General features: G+C 44.3%; 1 protein-coding gene across 4 annotated transcripts in view; it reads left to right on the forward strand.

The window, feature by feature from the left end:
- The first annotated feature begins 977 nt into the window (after positions 1-977).
- Positions 978-15,108, forward strand: part of Spag9 (sperm associated antigen 9) — a 117,401-nt gene continuing 103,270 nt past the window's right edge. For 2 of the 4 annotated variants that reach the window (XM_048366920.1, XM_048366921.1), the window contains exon 1: positions 979-1,453. In XM_048366920.1, coding sequence (XP_048222877.1) covers positions 1,151-1,453 — 303 coding nt within the window. In that variant the 5' untranslated portion in view covers positions 979-1,150. Of the gene's footprint in view, positions 1,454-15,108 lie in introns of all 4 variants that reach the window. The other 2 variants (XM_048366919.1, XM_048366922.1) reach the window with 2 other exon arrangements.

Here is a 15,108-nt window from a genome sequence, read left to right on the forward strand (position 1 = left end):
GAAAACACTGGGAAGTGCTCTTTGACTCAGCGCGCCCAAAGCCGGAGTGTTGAGACATTCCCCACACGTGACGCACTCTCAAGCACCGAAGACCTCACACGCCTCACGGGACTTATTCATCCTCCTGACTCCACCCCTTTCCTCTCCAACTCAACTTTTTCACTTAGCCGCTCCGCCTCCCTTCCCAGACAGGACTGGGACGGGCGTCTGCAGCCTGGAATTTGCTTGTCTCAAGTTGTCTGGGAGCCAGGAAGCCTAGTGTTTGGGGAAAACGCAAGACGTGGCGTTGCGGCTTTCCTCTCCTTCAGCTTTCTTTGCACTTCCTGTTTTGAGGTTAACCCCAGTCACTGGTGTCCCACTCGAGAACATCTTTAATCAGTCCTTTAGTCAGTCTGTCTCCTAGTTATTGTTGATTCCCTTCCGTCCCGCCTCCGTTTCTCATTTTCCCGAGTCCTGAATTCTCAACCAGAAGGGGTTGGGAGATCTCCACGGAGCCTTTCCGGTTGTGGCTGCGTGACCTTGAGCGAACCACAACTTCCTAAGGCCTAGCTTCTAGGTCTGTGAAACAGGGGGCCGAAAGCCAACTGCACAAGTCTGATTAAATGAGGTGACGATTAAAGGAGAAAGCGCTTTGAGAGGTGTGGAAATGCAGAAAGCGGGGGGAGGGAAGTCCTTGGCTGGCCAGTCACTCTCCGGCAGCCCCTCCCTTCCTTTTGGGAGCTCCTACAAAATCCAGCCAGCGGCTGACACTTCTCGCCCACCGCAGCTCCCGGCCATTCCCCTTGGCGTGGCGCCCGTCTCGCGGCGCTGGGTGTTGACGTCACAGGTTTGCCTCGGCCCGCGCACGCAGACGCCCGTCCCGCCCCCGGCCGCGCCTGGCCTCCCGCGGGGCCCCGCCCACCGGACCGACGCGGCGCCGGCCCCGCCCCGAGGGTGACGTGTACGGCGCGCGGCCCGGCCGCCCCGGCAGTTGGTGCAGCAGCGGTTGGGGTGAGTGCGCTCACCCCACCCCTCCCCTTCTCAGGCCCCGGCCCCCACCCTCCCACCCCTCCGGGCCCAGCCCCAACCCCTGCCGGGCCCGTCCCGTGCGGGCCCGTGCCGCTCCTCAGCCGGCGACGCCCCCGGGCCCCCCTCCCGCCCGCCCGCCACCATGGAGCTGGAGGACGGTGTGGTGTACCAGGAGGAGCCCGGCGGCTCCGGGGCCGTGATGTCGGAGCGGGTGTCCGGCCTGGCTGGCTCCATCTACCGCGAGTTCGAGCGGCTCATTGGGCGGTACGACGAAGAGGTGGTCAAGGAGCTGATGCCACTGGTGGTGGCCGTGTTGGAGAACCTGGACTCGGTGTTCGCGCAGGACCAGGAGCACCAGGTGGAGCTGGAGCTGCTGCGGGACGACAACGAGCAGCTCATCACCCAGTACGAGCGGGAGAAGGCGCTGCGCAAACACGCCGAGGAGGTGAGGGCCGGCGGCGGGGCGAGGGCCCGGGTCCGCAGCCCGCCCCGGTGGGTGGGGGGGGGTGGAGAAGCGGGGCGCGCCCGGGCCTTCTGCCAGGAGAACCTGAGGACGGGTCACCTGGGAGACCCCGAGACCTGGCCGGCGCTGGAAGCGGAGGCGGGCCAGTGAATGTCAGAAGGGAGTCAGGTGGGAGGCCAGGCCCCGCGGAGGAAGCGACCGCCTGGCTTGAAGGCACCTGGGGTTGGCCGAGGGCGGGGACTTGAGGGTGTCTGGTTGCTCCTTGTTGTTTAGGGAAGTTTCCGACCACCGCAGGATGGTCTGATGGCGGTACAAACTTTTCCATCGGGGAGGGTGGTACTTCTGTGCTGCCTATGTGAGTTCCGCTGGTTCCTGTACCTTTCCAGGGAGGTTGCTTGCTGCTGCTTTGGGAAGTTAGCGATCTCCCTCTTTCGGTCACTTGCTTCTTGACATTTTAATCCTATTGAGAAAGAGGTCGCATTTTATGTCTTATTACCTTGTTTAACACTTTGTCAACTACTTAGGTTTCGGATAACAACCCTCAGTAAATCATAAGTGTATATGCTATTTTATTTGATTGCTAACCTACACCGAGGTTTTCCTCCATATCAGGTGGTAACCTTGGACAGTTCCCTTCAAAAACCCTCTATTTATAAAGAGGACTGGGGGGAGAGGGCGGGGTTGAGTGACAGTTGCAGCACTTTTCCCACGTGAGTTTGCTTCTGCTCTGCAGTTTACAGGTGCATTTGGCCGGCTGTTAACTCGAGCAGATGAGCAGTGACCTCGGCGCTTTCGCATTGAGATTGTGAACCTTTGAAGTTCAAAGGATAGATCCGGGGTGCAAAGGATAGGGATAGGTCCTTCTTGAGAGTCAAAGATTCTAGCTTTCAGGTGGCATTATTTCCGCTGAACTTACCTAAGGCATGTGGAGGGTCCTATTTGTTTCCTACACATCTAGCACACCACCTAAATGCATGGTGATTGAAAGGGGCCCAAATAATTATCGAAGGAACCACATGTCATTTTTCAGAAATATTTGAAAAGTTCTTAGGATGTGGGGTTTATTTACTAGCTCATTTCTTAAAGTTAAGTAGTAACACCATTTGAACTTCTGGGTTTTTCCCCCCATTTATTTAAATAGTTCCTTTTCTTTCTTGGTTTTAGCTTTTGATGAGTTTTAGTTCTGATTTTGTGACCTATTTGTGGTCACAGAAGGAATGTCATTGAGTTTTCCAAACATAATTAACTATTTCCAGAGTATTTATAGGCATATAAGGAGGGGAATGTTGAAAAACAAAGATCACAACTTACACAAGCTACTAGTACTGTTTATAGAACAGAGGTCAAGTACTGTTGTTTTTTTTTTGTTGTTGTTTTGTTTTTTTTGCTAGTCCTGGGGCTTGGACTCAGGGCCTGAGCACTGCCTGGCTTCTTTTTGCTCAAGTCTAGCACTCTACCTCTTGAGCCACAGTGCCACTTCTGGCCTTTTCTATATATGTGGTGCTGAGGAATCGAACCCAGGGCTTCATGTATGGGAGGCAAGCACTCTACCACTAGGCCATATTCCCAGCCCATGCAGTTACTGTTTTTAAGATAGCTTGTCAAGTGTTCATGACCATACAGGCCCTTTACATGAATCTACATGGAAGAGACTGGGGAATTAACCATGTAAGCACACAGGTGGGAAGTAGGCCTGGCCTTATCTATCACCTCAGATGTTTAAAAAAAAAATCACCTTAAACTCCTGTCAGTGTACGTAAACATGGGCAAAATGCCAAAGTCACATGTCCATAAACCGTCTGCCACAGGTTGTAGAATCAGAAAAGAAAACTGCTAATCTCTAGGTTTTATATTAGTTCCTTAAGTAAACAGCTTTTTAAAAATAGGTTTCTTTACAGTTTATACTTTTTTAGTCATATCTGTAAATATTTTTTCAGTTAAACATTTGGTCATGGCCTAGGAGTTGAAAAGTGGGGTGTAGCTGGGGATATGGCCTAGTGGCAAGAGTGCTTGCCTTGTATTCATGAAGCCCTGGGTTCGATTCCCTAGCACCACATATATAGAAAACAGCCAGAAGGGCGCTGTGGCTCAAGTGGCAAAGTGCTAGCCTTGAGCAAAAAGAAGCCAGGGACAGTCCTCAGGCCCTGAGTCCAAGGCCCAGGACTGGCAAAAAAAAAAAAAAAAAGAAAAAGAAAAAGGGAGTGTAATGCTTGATGAGCCAACCTCCTAACCATAAGCATAAAACAACTTCATTGTCAGTGTTAATGTGAATTCATAAACCAAACTTTTCCTGTACTTGTAGGTGGGAGTGAATTCTGGAGTGTTTGTGCCTTTAACATAGAGATGAAGGGTCTGCTATTATAGCAGAAGTGCCTCAAAGAGAGTATTAACAGCAAAAGTAATGTAAGTGTGGAAATTGTCCATCACAAGAGTGCAAAGTAGATTCTGAGCACCTTTATGAAAATTTAGGAGGGTAATATAGTTGATGAGAATGTTTTAGGAGCCTGTGAGGTGCTATAATCTCTTGCTTGTAGAAATTGTCAGTGAGGAGGTAAAATGTAAACTTTATTATAATGGTAGTATAATTTGATGTGCTCTGTGCTTTTATTTGAATTTTTTTGTGTGGAGTTAGTTTTACTATATTAGTAATTCTTTAAAAGCATCCTCGGGACTGAAGATGTAGCCTAGAGGTAGAGTACCTATGTAGCATTCTAGAAGTCTTGGTGTTCAGTCTTTATTCAGCACTGAAAAAACTAACCACCACCAAAAACAAAATAATCCTACCAACCAGCCACAAAACACCTACGTGAAGTGGCACTGTTTCTTTTTTCTTTTTTCTTTTTTCCAGTCCTGGGCCTTGGACTCAGGGCCTGAGCACTGTCCCTGGCTTCTTTTTGCTCAAGGCTAGCACTTTGCCACTTGAGCCACAGCGCCACTTCTGGCTGTTTTCTATATATGTGGTGCTAGGGAATCGAATACAGGGCTTCATGTATACAAGGCAAGCACTCTTGCCACTAGGCCATATTCCCAGCCTGTAGCACTGTTTCTTTTTTAAGTAGGATTGTACCAGTTTTAAGTGTTAATCAAAATATTATTCCTTCTACCCACCACTGTCTGGTGTATGCTACCTGCCATATTTTTTCCATTACTAAATCAAGCCCTGTGGAATGCCTTTGCTCAGGTTGCTCCCTTGCCTCCTACAGTGCTTTTCTCTGATCCCTCCCTCCCTTCCTTTCCCTCCTCTCCTTCATTCCTCTCTTCCTTTCTTTCCAGATTTGCTCTTTTTAATTGTGTGTTTGTGTGTGTGTGTGTGTGTGTGTGTGTGTGTGTGTGTGTGTGTGTTCTAGGGCTTGAACTCAGGACATGGGTGCTGTCCCTGAGCTTTAAGCTACTTCTGGCTTTTTGTTAGTTAGTCTCATGGACCTTCCTTCCTGGATTGGTTTTGAACTTCTATCCTCAGATCTCAGCCTCCTGAGTAGCTAGGATTATAGGCATGAGCCACTGGTGCCTGGCCTATCATTGTTTTTTAAATACTTTTGTCTTGAAATAGGGTCTTGTTATGTGCCTAGGCTGATCTAGAACCAACTACATAGCTTAGACTACCTTTTAAACTTACAACCTTTCTGCATCAGCCTCCCAAGTACTGGGATACAAGCCTTCCCTCATCACATCAGCAAAATACTATTCCTGATTTACAGCACTGGGGAGGCTGAGGCTGGAGGATCTCAACTGGGCTACATGGTAAGACTCAGTCTTGGGAAAAAAAGAAAAAGACATGATTTGCTTTAAAATTTTCATGTGTGTGCCAGTCCTAGGGCTAGAACTCAGTGCTGGGTGCTGTCCCAGAGATCTTTTGCTCAAGGCTAGCACTTTACCACTTAAGACAGATCCATTTCTAACTTTTTTTCTGGTTAATTGGAGATAAGAGTCTCATGGACATTCCTGCCTGGACTGGCTTCAAACCACAATCCTTAGACCTTAGCCTCCTGAGTAGCTGGGATTATAGGTGTAAGCCATTGGAGCCTGGTGATTTGCTTTAATTTAATTTAATTTTTTTTTTTTGCCAGTCCTGGGGTTTGAACTTGGGGCCTGGGCACTTTGCTTGAGCTTCTTTAGCTCAAGACTGGCACTCTTCCACTTAATTGAGCTACAGTCCCACTTATGGCTTTTTCCTGTTAATGTGGTACTGAGGTTTCAAACCCAGGGCTTCATGTATGCTAGGCAAGCACTCTACCACTAAGCCACATTCTCAGCCCTGGTTTAATTTTAGATAGAATGTCCCCCACGACTGGAAGGAAGGCAGGGAAGGAGGTCTGTTGGTTTTCTGGAAGTAGGCACATAATTTAACCCTTTTTCTTAGAAATTTAGCTGCAAGTGATTTTCTGGTCTTTGTTTCTTATCATCATTGTTTTCAAAGGGAGAATTTATTTAGCATCACTGGGTAGAGGGAGATTGCACATAAAAATGAAGATATCGTCTTCATCTTTTCTTTTTCTGACAAAAACATATATAAGTAGAATATCTTTGCTAGGAACAAGGTCTTGTGATTTTTTTTTTCTTTTGGTTGTGGGGCTTGAACTCTGGGTCTAGGTGTTGTCCCTGAGCTCTTCAGCTCAAGGTTAGTGCTCTACCACTTTGAGCCACAGCACCACTTCCGGCTTTTTCTGTATACGTAGTGCTGAGGAATTGAACCCTGGGCTTCATGCATACTAGGCAGGCACTCTACTGCTAAACCACATTCCCAGCCCTGGTTTTGTGATTTTTGTGACAGCTTTTTTTTTGTGGTTTTTTTTTTTTTTTTTTTTTTTTTTTTTTGCTTAGCAAAATAGAATGATTAGAGGTGAGAAATACAACTAAGAATTTTTGTACATTAGTTTTCCTTCAGTGAATCAGCTCTTAAAGTGTTTACAGAATTACTTTGCTTGGATTGTTAATCTGATTATTTGCTTATAAGTGTATAGACAGGCTGGGCTCTGGTGGCTCACACCTGTAACCCTAGCTGCCCAGTAGGCTGAGATCTGATGATCTTGATTTGAACTAGACCCAGCAGGAAAGCCCTTGAAATTCTTGTCTGTAATTAACTACCCCAAAAGGCCAGAAGTAGAACTGTGGCTTAAGTGGTAGAGCACTACTCTTGAGCAAAAGAAGTGTACAAACATGGGTGTGATAGAGGTGTCCCTACTATATAGGCATTGACATTCAATATTCTCTCCCACCCACAATACATACAAAAAATTGTTCTCAGTCGTTCATAGAAGAAATTTTAGGCCCGGCACCAGTAGCTCACACCTATAATCCTAGCTACTCAGGAGGCTAAGATCTGAGGATTGTGGCTCAAAGCCCACCAGGACAGGGAAGTCCATAAGACTTTTTTGGGGGGCCAGTCCTGGAGCTTGAACTCAGGGCCTAGGCACTGTCCCTGAGCTCTTCAGCTCAAGGCTAGCACTCTACCACTTGAGCCACAGTCCACGTCTGGCTTTTTCTGTTTATGTGGTACTGAGGAATCGGACCCAGGGTTTCATGCATGCTAGGGAAGCACTCTTCTGCTAAATTACCTTCCCAGCCTCCATGAGACTAAGGCTTTTTTGGTAGTTTAGAGGAGATAAGGTCTCACAAACTTTCCTGCCCTGGCCTGGCTGTGAATGATGATCCTCGAATCTCAGCCTCTGGAGTAGGTAAGATTACAGGTGTGAGCAACTGGTTCCCAGCTAAAAGTATCTTTTGAGACAAACTCTCTTCTTCTATCCTTCTGCCTCTTGCCTCCTTCCTGATTGCTAGGATTACAGGTATGTCAATAAATGTCACCATGCCCAGCTTGAATTAATTTTAGGAGCATAGAGATGAAAAAGTTGTAAATATCTTTACAATGAATTAATATAACTCAACTGAAAAGGATGAAATGATTGTGGAATTTAACAACTTGTTAAAATATGGGTTATATTAGTTTTATAAAGGGGAATTTCTTGGTTACATTTCCACGTTTATATGTTCTACTCAAGCTCATCCTCTTACTCTTCTTTCCCCCTTTGCTAAAATAATTTCAATAGGTTTCTTTGCCTTATTTTTAGCAACTTTTCTATAAGAATTTGTTACATATTTACAAACTTAAAAGTAGCCCAGTTTGCCTGCCATTGGTGGCTCACTCTTGTAATCCTAGCTACTCAGGAGGTTGAGATCTGAGGGATCCCGTCATTGGAAGCCCCCCCACCCCCAGGCAGAAAAGTACCCTGATACTCTTATCTCCAATTAACTACTCAAAAACTGGAAGTGGAGCTGTGCTAGAAGTGGTAAAGCACTAGCTCTTTTGCTCAGGGACAGCGCCCAGGCCCTGAGTTCAATCCCCACAACTACAACCACCAACAACAAAAATTAGCCAGGTTAAAATAATATATAGCATAGAATGAGGGAGGAGGTAACAAACAGTACAAGAAATGTATCCAATGCCTAACGTATGAAACTGTAACCTCTCTGTACATCAGTTTGATAATAAAACTTTAAAAAAAAAGAAACAAAAAGAAACTGATATTTTCCTCCTTTTGAAATACTGCTTTGAGATAGAGAAGTTGAGAAACTGGCCTTATATTTAATGTAATTTAGTTTTTTCCTTAAATATTTCATATTTCATTTTTGTTTATTTTGATGATACTGGGGACTGAATTTAGGACCTGTGCATGCTAGACAAACATTCTATCACTGAGCTAAGTACCCAATTCCATAATCATATATTTCTTATTATACTATAGTTATACTATATACTTACTATATTACTATATTATACTAAATACTTATATACTATAGTTATTTAATCTGAGAAAATGTTTTTAGTTGTACCTTAATGTTCTGCATATGAGAATTTCTAGAGGAGATAAGTTTAAAATTTTTGTGATTCTCGATTCTGTTTTGCCCTGACATTCATTCATTCAGTGTGTGTGTGTGTGTGTGTGTGTGTGTGTGTGTTGGTTCTGGGGGTTGAACCCAGCCTGGGCACTGTCCCTGAGCTTCTTTGCTCAAGGCTAGCGCTCTGCCACTTCAGCCACAACCCTACGTCCTCACTCATTTATTTTTGCAAAACTTTGAGCATACTAAATAAATACAACTTGGTTTTTTTTGGTGCCAGTCTCTGGGCTTGAACTCAGGGCCTGTGCTCTAAGTTCAAGGCTAGCGCTCTACCACTTGAGCCACAGCTCCACTTTTGGATTTTTGGGTGCTTAATTGGACATGAGAGTCTCACAGACTTTCCTATCTAGACTGGCTTCTAATTTCAATCCTCAGAGCTCAGCCTCCTGAGTAGCTAGGATTACAGGTGTGAGCCAGCAGCTCTAGGCTCAGCACAACTGATTTTTTGTTTGTTTTTCATTTAATGATTAGTGTTTGTTAATTATATTAAAGATTTCTCCCCCCCCCCCCCCACACTGGGGCTTGAATTCTGGATATTTTTGCTCAAGGCAAGGGCACTATTTTGGGCAGGTTTTTGTTTTGTTGTTGTTGTTTCCCCTTTTGTTTTTCATGGTTTTGGTGTGTTGTGGGTTGTTTTCTAACAGTGATTCTGCCCCCCCCCCCCTTTTTTTTTTTGGCCAGTCCTGGTTCTTGGACTCAGGGCCTAAGCACTGTCCTGGCTTCTTTTTGCTCAAGGCTAGCACTCTTCCACTTGAGCCACAGTGCCACTTCTGGCCGTTTTCTGTATATGTGGTGCTGGGGAATTGAACCCAGGGCTTCATGTATACAAGGCAAGCACTCTTGCCACTAGGCCATATCCCCATCCCCACCCCTTTTTTTAAGGGATTGGAAGGAATTTCATATTCCTTTAGTTCTACCCTATCCCATTTCCAAAAATAGATATCTAATAGACACAGAGCTGCTGAGAAATAACTAATATTTATTGAACAAGGCACTGCTTTAGACTCTGATGATGTAGCCACAAACAAAACAAAGAAGGTTGCTTGAGCTTTCTTGAAAATTATGTTGTGATAGAAAACAAAAAGAATAGATTACAGATTGTGATAGTTTTGAAAGATCTTTTGGACCCCAGATTGTTTTCATCTTTCTCTTTCAGGTTGTAGTTTCAAGTGTCCGGTAACCTTTAATTATCTCTTTATGCTTTAAAAGTGAGGTTGCTAAAAAAAGGACCTGAAGCTCTGTATGCCAGAATGTAGTTTGTGCCATATTAGGAACCCAGATTTCTGTAGCCCATAATCTTAACAGTTTCATTATGGGGTGGTTGATGGAGTGGTAGATAGGTCTAGTTATCTACATTACGGGAAGCTGGTGAGGTCAGGAACTGAAAGGACATTGTCAATATTACTATTTGGTTTATAGATTTCCAGTTAATTCCTCTTTTTGCATTTGGATCTCTCCTGGCCTAGCTTTGTCCCTAGTTTAAAATCTCTCAGGTTGAATTTCTTCAGAAAACAGACTTCTTTCCTTTGTGAGTAAGGAAAGCTATCTGGTTAACCTGGGACGAGGCTGGACATAATAGGGATATTAGTAATTATTTTAGATTTTGAATCGCCTCCCCTGTTTTCAGCCTCATCTGTAGCTCCCCATATCAGTTCTTTGGCTGTTACAGTTTAAATAGTGTGGATTGATATTTTGCTTATCCACTAACTACTGATGAATGCTTCATTATTTTTGTTTTAGACAGTTACATATAACATGTTTATTCCTATACATGGCGTTTTGTGCATATTTATTTATATTTTTTAAGGTACTACTGGGGCTTGAACTTAGCTTTGTGCTCTCACTTAGCTTTTTAGCTCAAGGCTGGTGTTTTACCACTTGAGCCAGTATTTTGGTAGCTAATTGGAGATAAGTCTCTTGAATTTGTCTGCCAGATCTGGCTTAAAACTCCAATCCTCAGATCACAGCCTCCAGGAATAGCTAGGATTATAAGCCAATAATAGGCCTTTATGTTTGTTTTTTAATGATAGAATGCTCTTATAAAACATTTACATATTTTACATATTAACTTAAATGCCATTAATAATTCTTTTCTAAGTAGTTCTTATAATTACTTTATTGGTCATGGGGCTTGAACTCAGGGCCTGGGTGCTGTCCCTGAGCTCTTTCCCTCAAGACTAGCACAATACCACTTTGAGCATAGCACCCTTTCTGGTTTTCTGGTGGTTTATTGGAGATAAAAATCTCATGCACTTTCTGCTCTGGCTGACTTTGAGCCATGATCTTCAGATCCCAGTCTCATAGGTAGCTAGGATCATGGATGTGAGCCACCAGTGCCCAGCCTCCCAAGTTTTCTCTCTCTCTCTCTCTCTCTCTCTCTCTCTCTGTCTGTCTCTCTCCTCTCCCCTCTCTCCTCTCCCCTCTCTCCTCTCTCCTCCGTCATAGGGCTTGAACTCTAGGCCTGGGCGTTGTCCCTGAGCTCTTCAGTTCAAGGCTAGCACTCTACCACTTGAGACATAGCTCCACTTCTGGTTTTCTGGTGATTAATTGGAGATAAGAGTGGCAAGGACTTTTCTGCCCTCATTGGCTTTGAACCATGATCCTCAGATCTCAGCCTCCTGAGTAGCTAGGATTACAGGTGTGAGCCTCCAGCAGCTTCCAAGTTATTTTTTAAACTTACTATGGAAATATCCAAAGGTTAAAGTAGAAAGAATAGTAAAATGAACTCCCATATACATATTATGATACTTAATCTGTTTAACATCAAGCTAATATTGTTTCAAGTATACTCTCCTTCTTCTCACATCTCTATTATTTCTACCATATTTACTTGTTTTTGTCATGTGAGGTGCCAGTACTAGGCCGGTATGCAATGTCTGGGCACTGTTCTTAGCAGTTTTTGCTAACAGCTGGCAGTCTACCACTTGAGGCACAGCTCTACTCCCAGCTTTTTTTCTGGTTAATTGGAAATAAGACTTTGGATTTGTCTGTCTGGACTGGCTTTGAACTGAGATCCTCACATTTCATCCTCCTGAGTAGCTAGGATGACAGACATAAGCTGCTGACACCCGTTTTGAGACAAGGTCTCACTGTGTAGCCCAGGTTACCCTTTTAACTCTCTTTGTAGCCCCCAGGCTGGATTTGAACTGATGATCCTCCTGATTCTACCTCCCAAGTGCTGGGATTACAAGCGTACCTTTCTCCTTTGACATTATTAATAATAATAATAATAATAATAATACTATTTTTGTTGCTGGTACTGGAATTTGAACTCAGGGTCTTACACTTGGTAGGCAGGTAGGTGCTCTGTCATTTGAGAGCCTCACTCGTTTTAGCTTTTGTTATTTCTCAGATAGGGTCTCACATTTTTACCCAGGGCCAGTCTCAGGCTGAGATCCTCCTAGCTATGGGTGGGCCTTTCTTGTAGCTGAGAGGACATCTGCTACTATGCCTAGCTTATTTGGTGAGATGGAATCTTGCAAACTTTTTGCCTCAGCTGACCTGGGATAGCAATCTTCCTGGCCACTGCGCCTCTCTCCCTCTCTCTCTCTCTCTCTCTCTCTCTCTCTCTCTCTCTCTCTCTCTCTCTCTGTCTCTCTCTCTCCCTCTCTCCCTCTCTCTCTCCCTCCCCCCTCCCCTCTCTCCCCCTCCCCCTCCCCCTCTTCCCCTTCCTCCCCCTCCCCCTCTTCCCCTTCCTCCCCCTCCCCCTCTTCCCCTTCCTCCCCCTCCCCCTCTTCCCCTTCCTCCCCCTCCCCTCCCCCTCTCCCCTCCCCCCTCTCCCCTCCCCCCTCTCCTCTCTCCTCTCTCCTCTCTCCTCTCTCCTCTCTCTCCCCCCCTTTCTATCCCCCCCTCTCTCTCCCTTCCCCCTCTCTCCCTCTCGCCCTCTCCCCCATCCTGGGGCTTCGACTTAGGGCCTGAGCATTGTCCCTGGCTTCTTTTCGCTCAAGGCCAGCACTCTACCTCTTGAGCCACGGTGCCACTTCTGGCTTTTTCTCTTTATGTGGTGCTGAGGAATCAAACCCAGGGCATCGTGCCTGGTAGGCAAGTACTCTACCGCTAAGCCACATTCCCAGCCCCGAGGTATCTCTTGTTATCTGCCTAATGTGGTCTTTGGTCCTCACTTCATAAAAGACCAAATAAAACAATTACATTTACTGAGTTTAACAATAATTAATATAATGATAGAATTTCTCCTTCTACAGAGTATATGTAGGAGGGCTCCATGTCTTGGCACAAATAGTTATAAGTTATGGATATAAAATACAGGACCTTACACACTATAGATGACAACTATATACTCAAAATATTATTTAAAGAGTTTCTTTTCTCTTTTGCATTTTTGCTCTGAAGAACAAAAATCTCTAGGTTTCTTTTTTTAACAGGAGATTGCCTTTTCAAAAATGCTCATTTGTTTTCTCTAGAATAGTAGAGCAAAACAGTCACTGTAGATCTTCTGGACTTACAAGCATTTTCTTCATCGAAGAGCTTATTCTTTAAATCCTAACATGAGTTTGTATTTGTTGTTGTTGTTGTTGCTTTTGGTTGGTTGTAGGGCTTGAACTCAGGGCCTGGGTACTGTCTCTGAGCTCTTGTGCTCAAGTCTAGCACTAGCACTTTGAGATACAGCTTCCACTTCTGGATTTCTGGTGATTAATTGGAGATAAGAGTCTCACAGACTCCTGCCCAGGCTGGTTGGACTCAGGATCCTCAGTTCTCAGCCTCCTGAGTAGTGAGGATTATAGGTGTAAGCCACCAGGGCCCTGCTCACTACTGTTTTTTTTGTTTGTTTGTTTTCTTTTCTTTTCTTTTTTTTTTTGGCCAGTCCTGGGCCTTGGACTCAGGGCCTGAGCACTGTCCCTGGCTTCTTCCTGCTCAAGGCTAGCACTCTGCCACTTGAGCCACAGCGCCGCTTCTGGCCGTTTTCTGTATATGTGGTGCTGGGGAATCGAACCTAGGGCCTCGTGTATATGAGGCAGGCACTCTTGCCACTAGGCTATATCCCCAGCCCTTTTCTTTTCTTTTTTAAAGGCAGTGTTTAGTTCCCTGGAGAATGCTGTCTGACATTACATCAATAATATTGCTGGCCTACTAGCTGTTGAGAGAAAAAGGGTCTTTAGTAGAAGATATGCTTATTATACATGCTAAAAAGCCCATCTACAGACTCTTATTCCCACCTCACTGAAAATATATGAATTAATGTGTGAGATAGAGACAGTAAAAGGCAGAGATCTAACCAATTCCTATTCTGGGAACAAATAGCTAGAATTTCTGGATGGCTTTATAATTTGAAAAACTGCTGCCTGTCCTCATACCATAATTTTGTTAATGTGCTAACCTCATGATTTTTCTAATGCTTGCCAAGTGTGTAGAGAGTTGACAACTTCATAAAATCGTATCACATCTTAAAAGATGAAGTCAGATCAGTTACACATGTCTATAGATATGAGCAGTCATTTAGTTCTTTTTAAATTTTTATTATTTTTGTCAGTACTGGAGTTTGAACTCAGGGCTTTGTATTTGCTAGGCAGACACTCTACTATTGAACCATGCTCTTTATGCTTTCACAGGCTTTTTCCCTTCTTATTCCTTTTCCTTTTTTCTCCTTCAAAAACTCTGGCTAGCAACCATATGGGAAAAGATTTTCACCAGCAAAGCAACAAACAAAGGCCTAATATCCATCATCTATAGAGAACTCAAGAAACTGACCCCCTCCAAACCTAGTAAAACCAATTATTAAATGGGCAAAGGAGCTAAAGTGAGACTTCACAGGAGAAGAAATAAAAATGGCAAAGAAACATTTGAGGAAATGTTCAACATCCTTGGCAGTAAAGGAAATGCAAATAAAAACAATCCTGAGATAACACCTCACTCCAGTTAGAATGGCCTATACTCTGAACTCAGGCAACAACAAATGCTGGAGGGGATGCTGAGAAAGAGGAACCCTTCTCCACTGTTGGTGGGAGTGTAAACTAGTACAATCACTCTGGAGAACAGCATGGAGCTTCCTCAAAAAACTCAGCATAGACATACTCTATGACCCAGCCATACCACTCCTAGGCATCTATCCGGAACAGCAGGATCCAGGATACCACAAAGACTCCTGTACATCCATGTTTATCACTGCACAATTCACAATAGCCAAAATATGGAAACAACCTAGATGCCCCACTACAGATGGATGGATCAAAAAAAATGTGGTACCTGTACACAATGGAATACTACACAGCAATTAAAAATTACAAAATAATGGCATTTGCAGGGAAATGGTCAGATCTTGAACAAATAATGTTGAGCGAGACAAGCCTAGAACAGAGAACAAAGGCGCATGGTCTCCCTGATATGTGGTTGTTAGGGGGGCAAGGGGAGAACAGTAGAGATCATGTCTGTAAAATAACAAACTTCTTTTCAAATGGTATTTCCACATGTTTGGGTCAGCAACTCTGTGTCTCTATAATCAAACAATTGCTAAATAAACAAAAAAAGTCTAGGATAGACCTATCAGAGGTTCACAACAGCTCAGCTACGTACCTATGATTATATAAGATGAGGCTAAGCAAAATGAACTCCAAGAGATGGAAACAGGAGGATTTTATTGTCGTTATGTTTAATGTGCTAGGTGAGTTTCCTTTGACGCACCCCCTGTGGTCACTGTATATGATTTTGGTACACTGGATATTGTATATATGCTTATCTGAACTAGGGAAGGGAAAGAAAAATGAGGGCGGGTTTAACGAATATGA

This window comes from Perognathus longimembris, chromosome 17 (assembly GCF_023159225.1).
Source record: "Perognathus longimembris pacificus isolate PPM17 chromosome 17, ASM2315922v1, whole genome shotgun sequence".
Classification (NCBI taxonomy): Eukaryota; Metazoa; Chordata; class Mammalia; order Rodentia; family Heteromyidae; genus Perognathus; species Perognathus longimembris.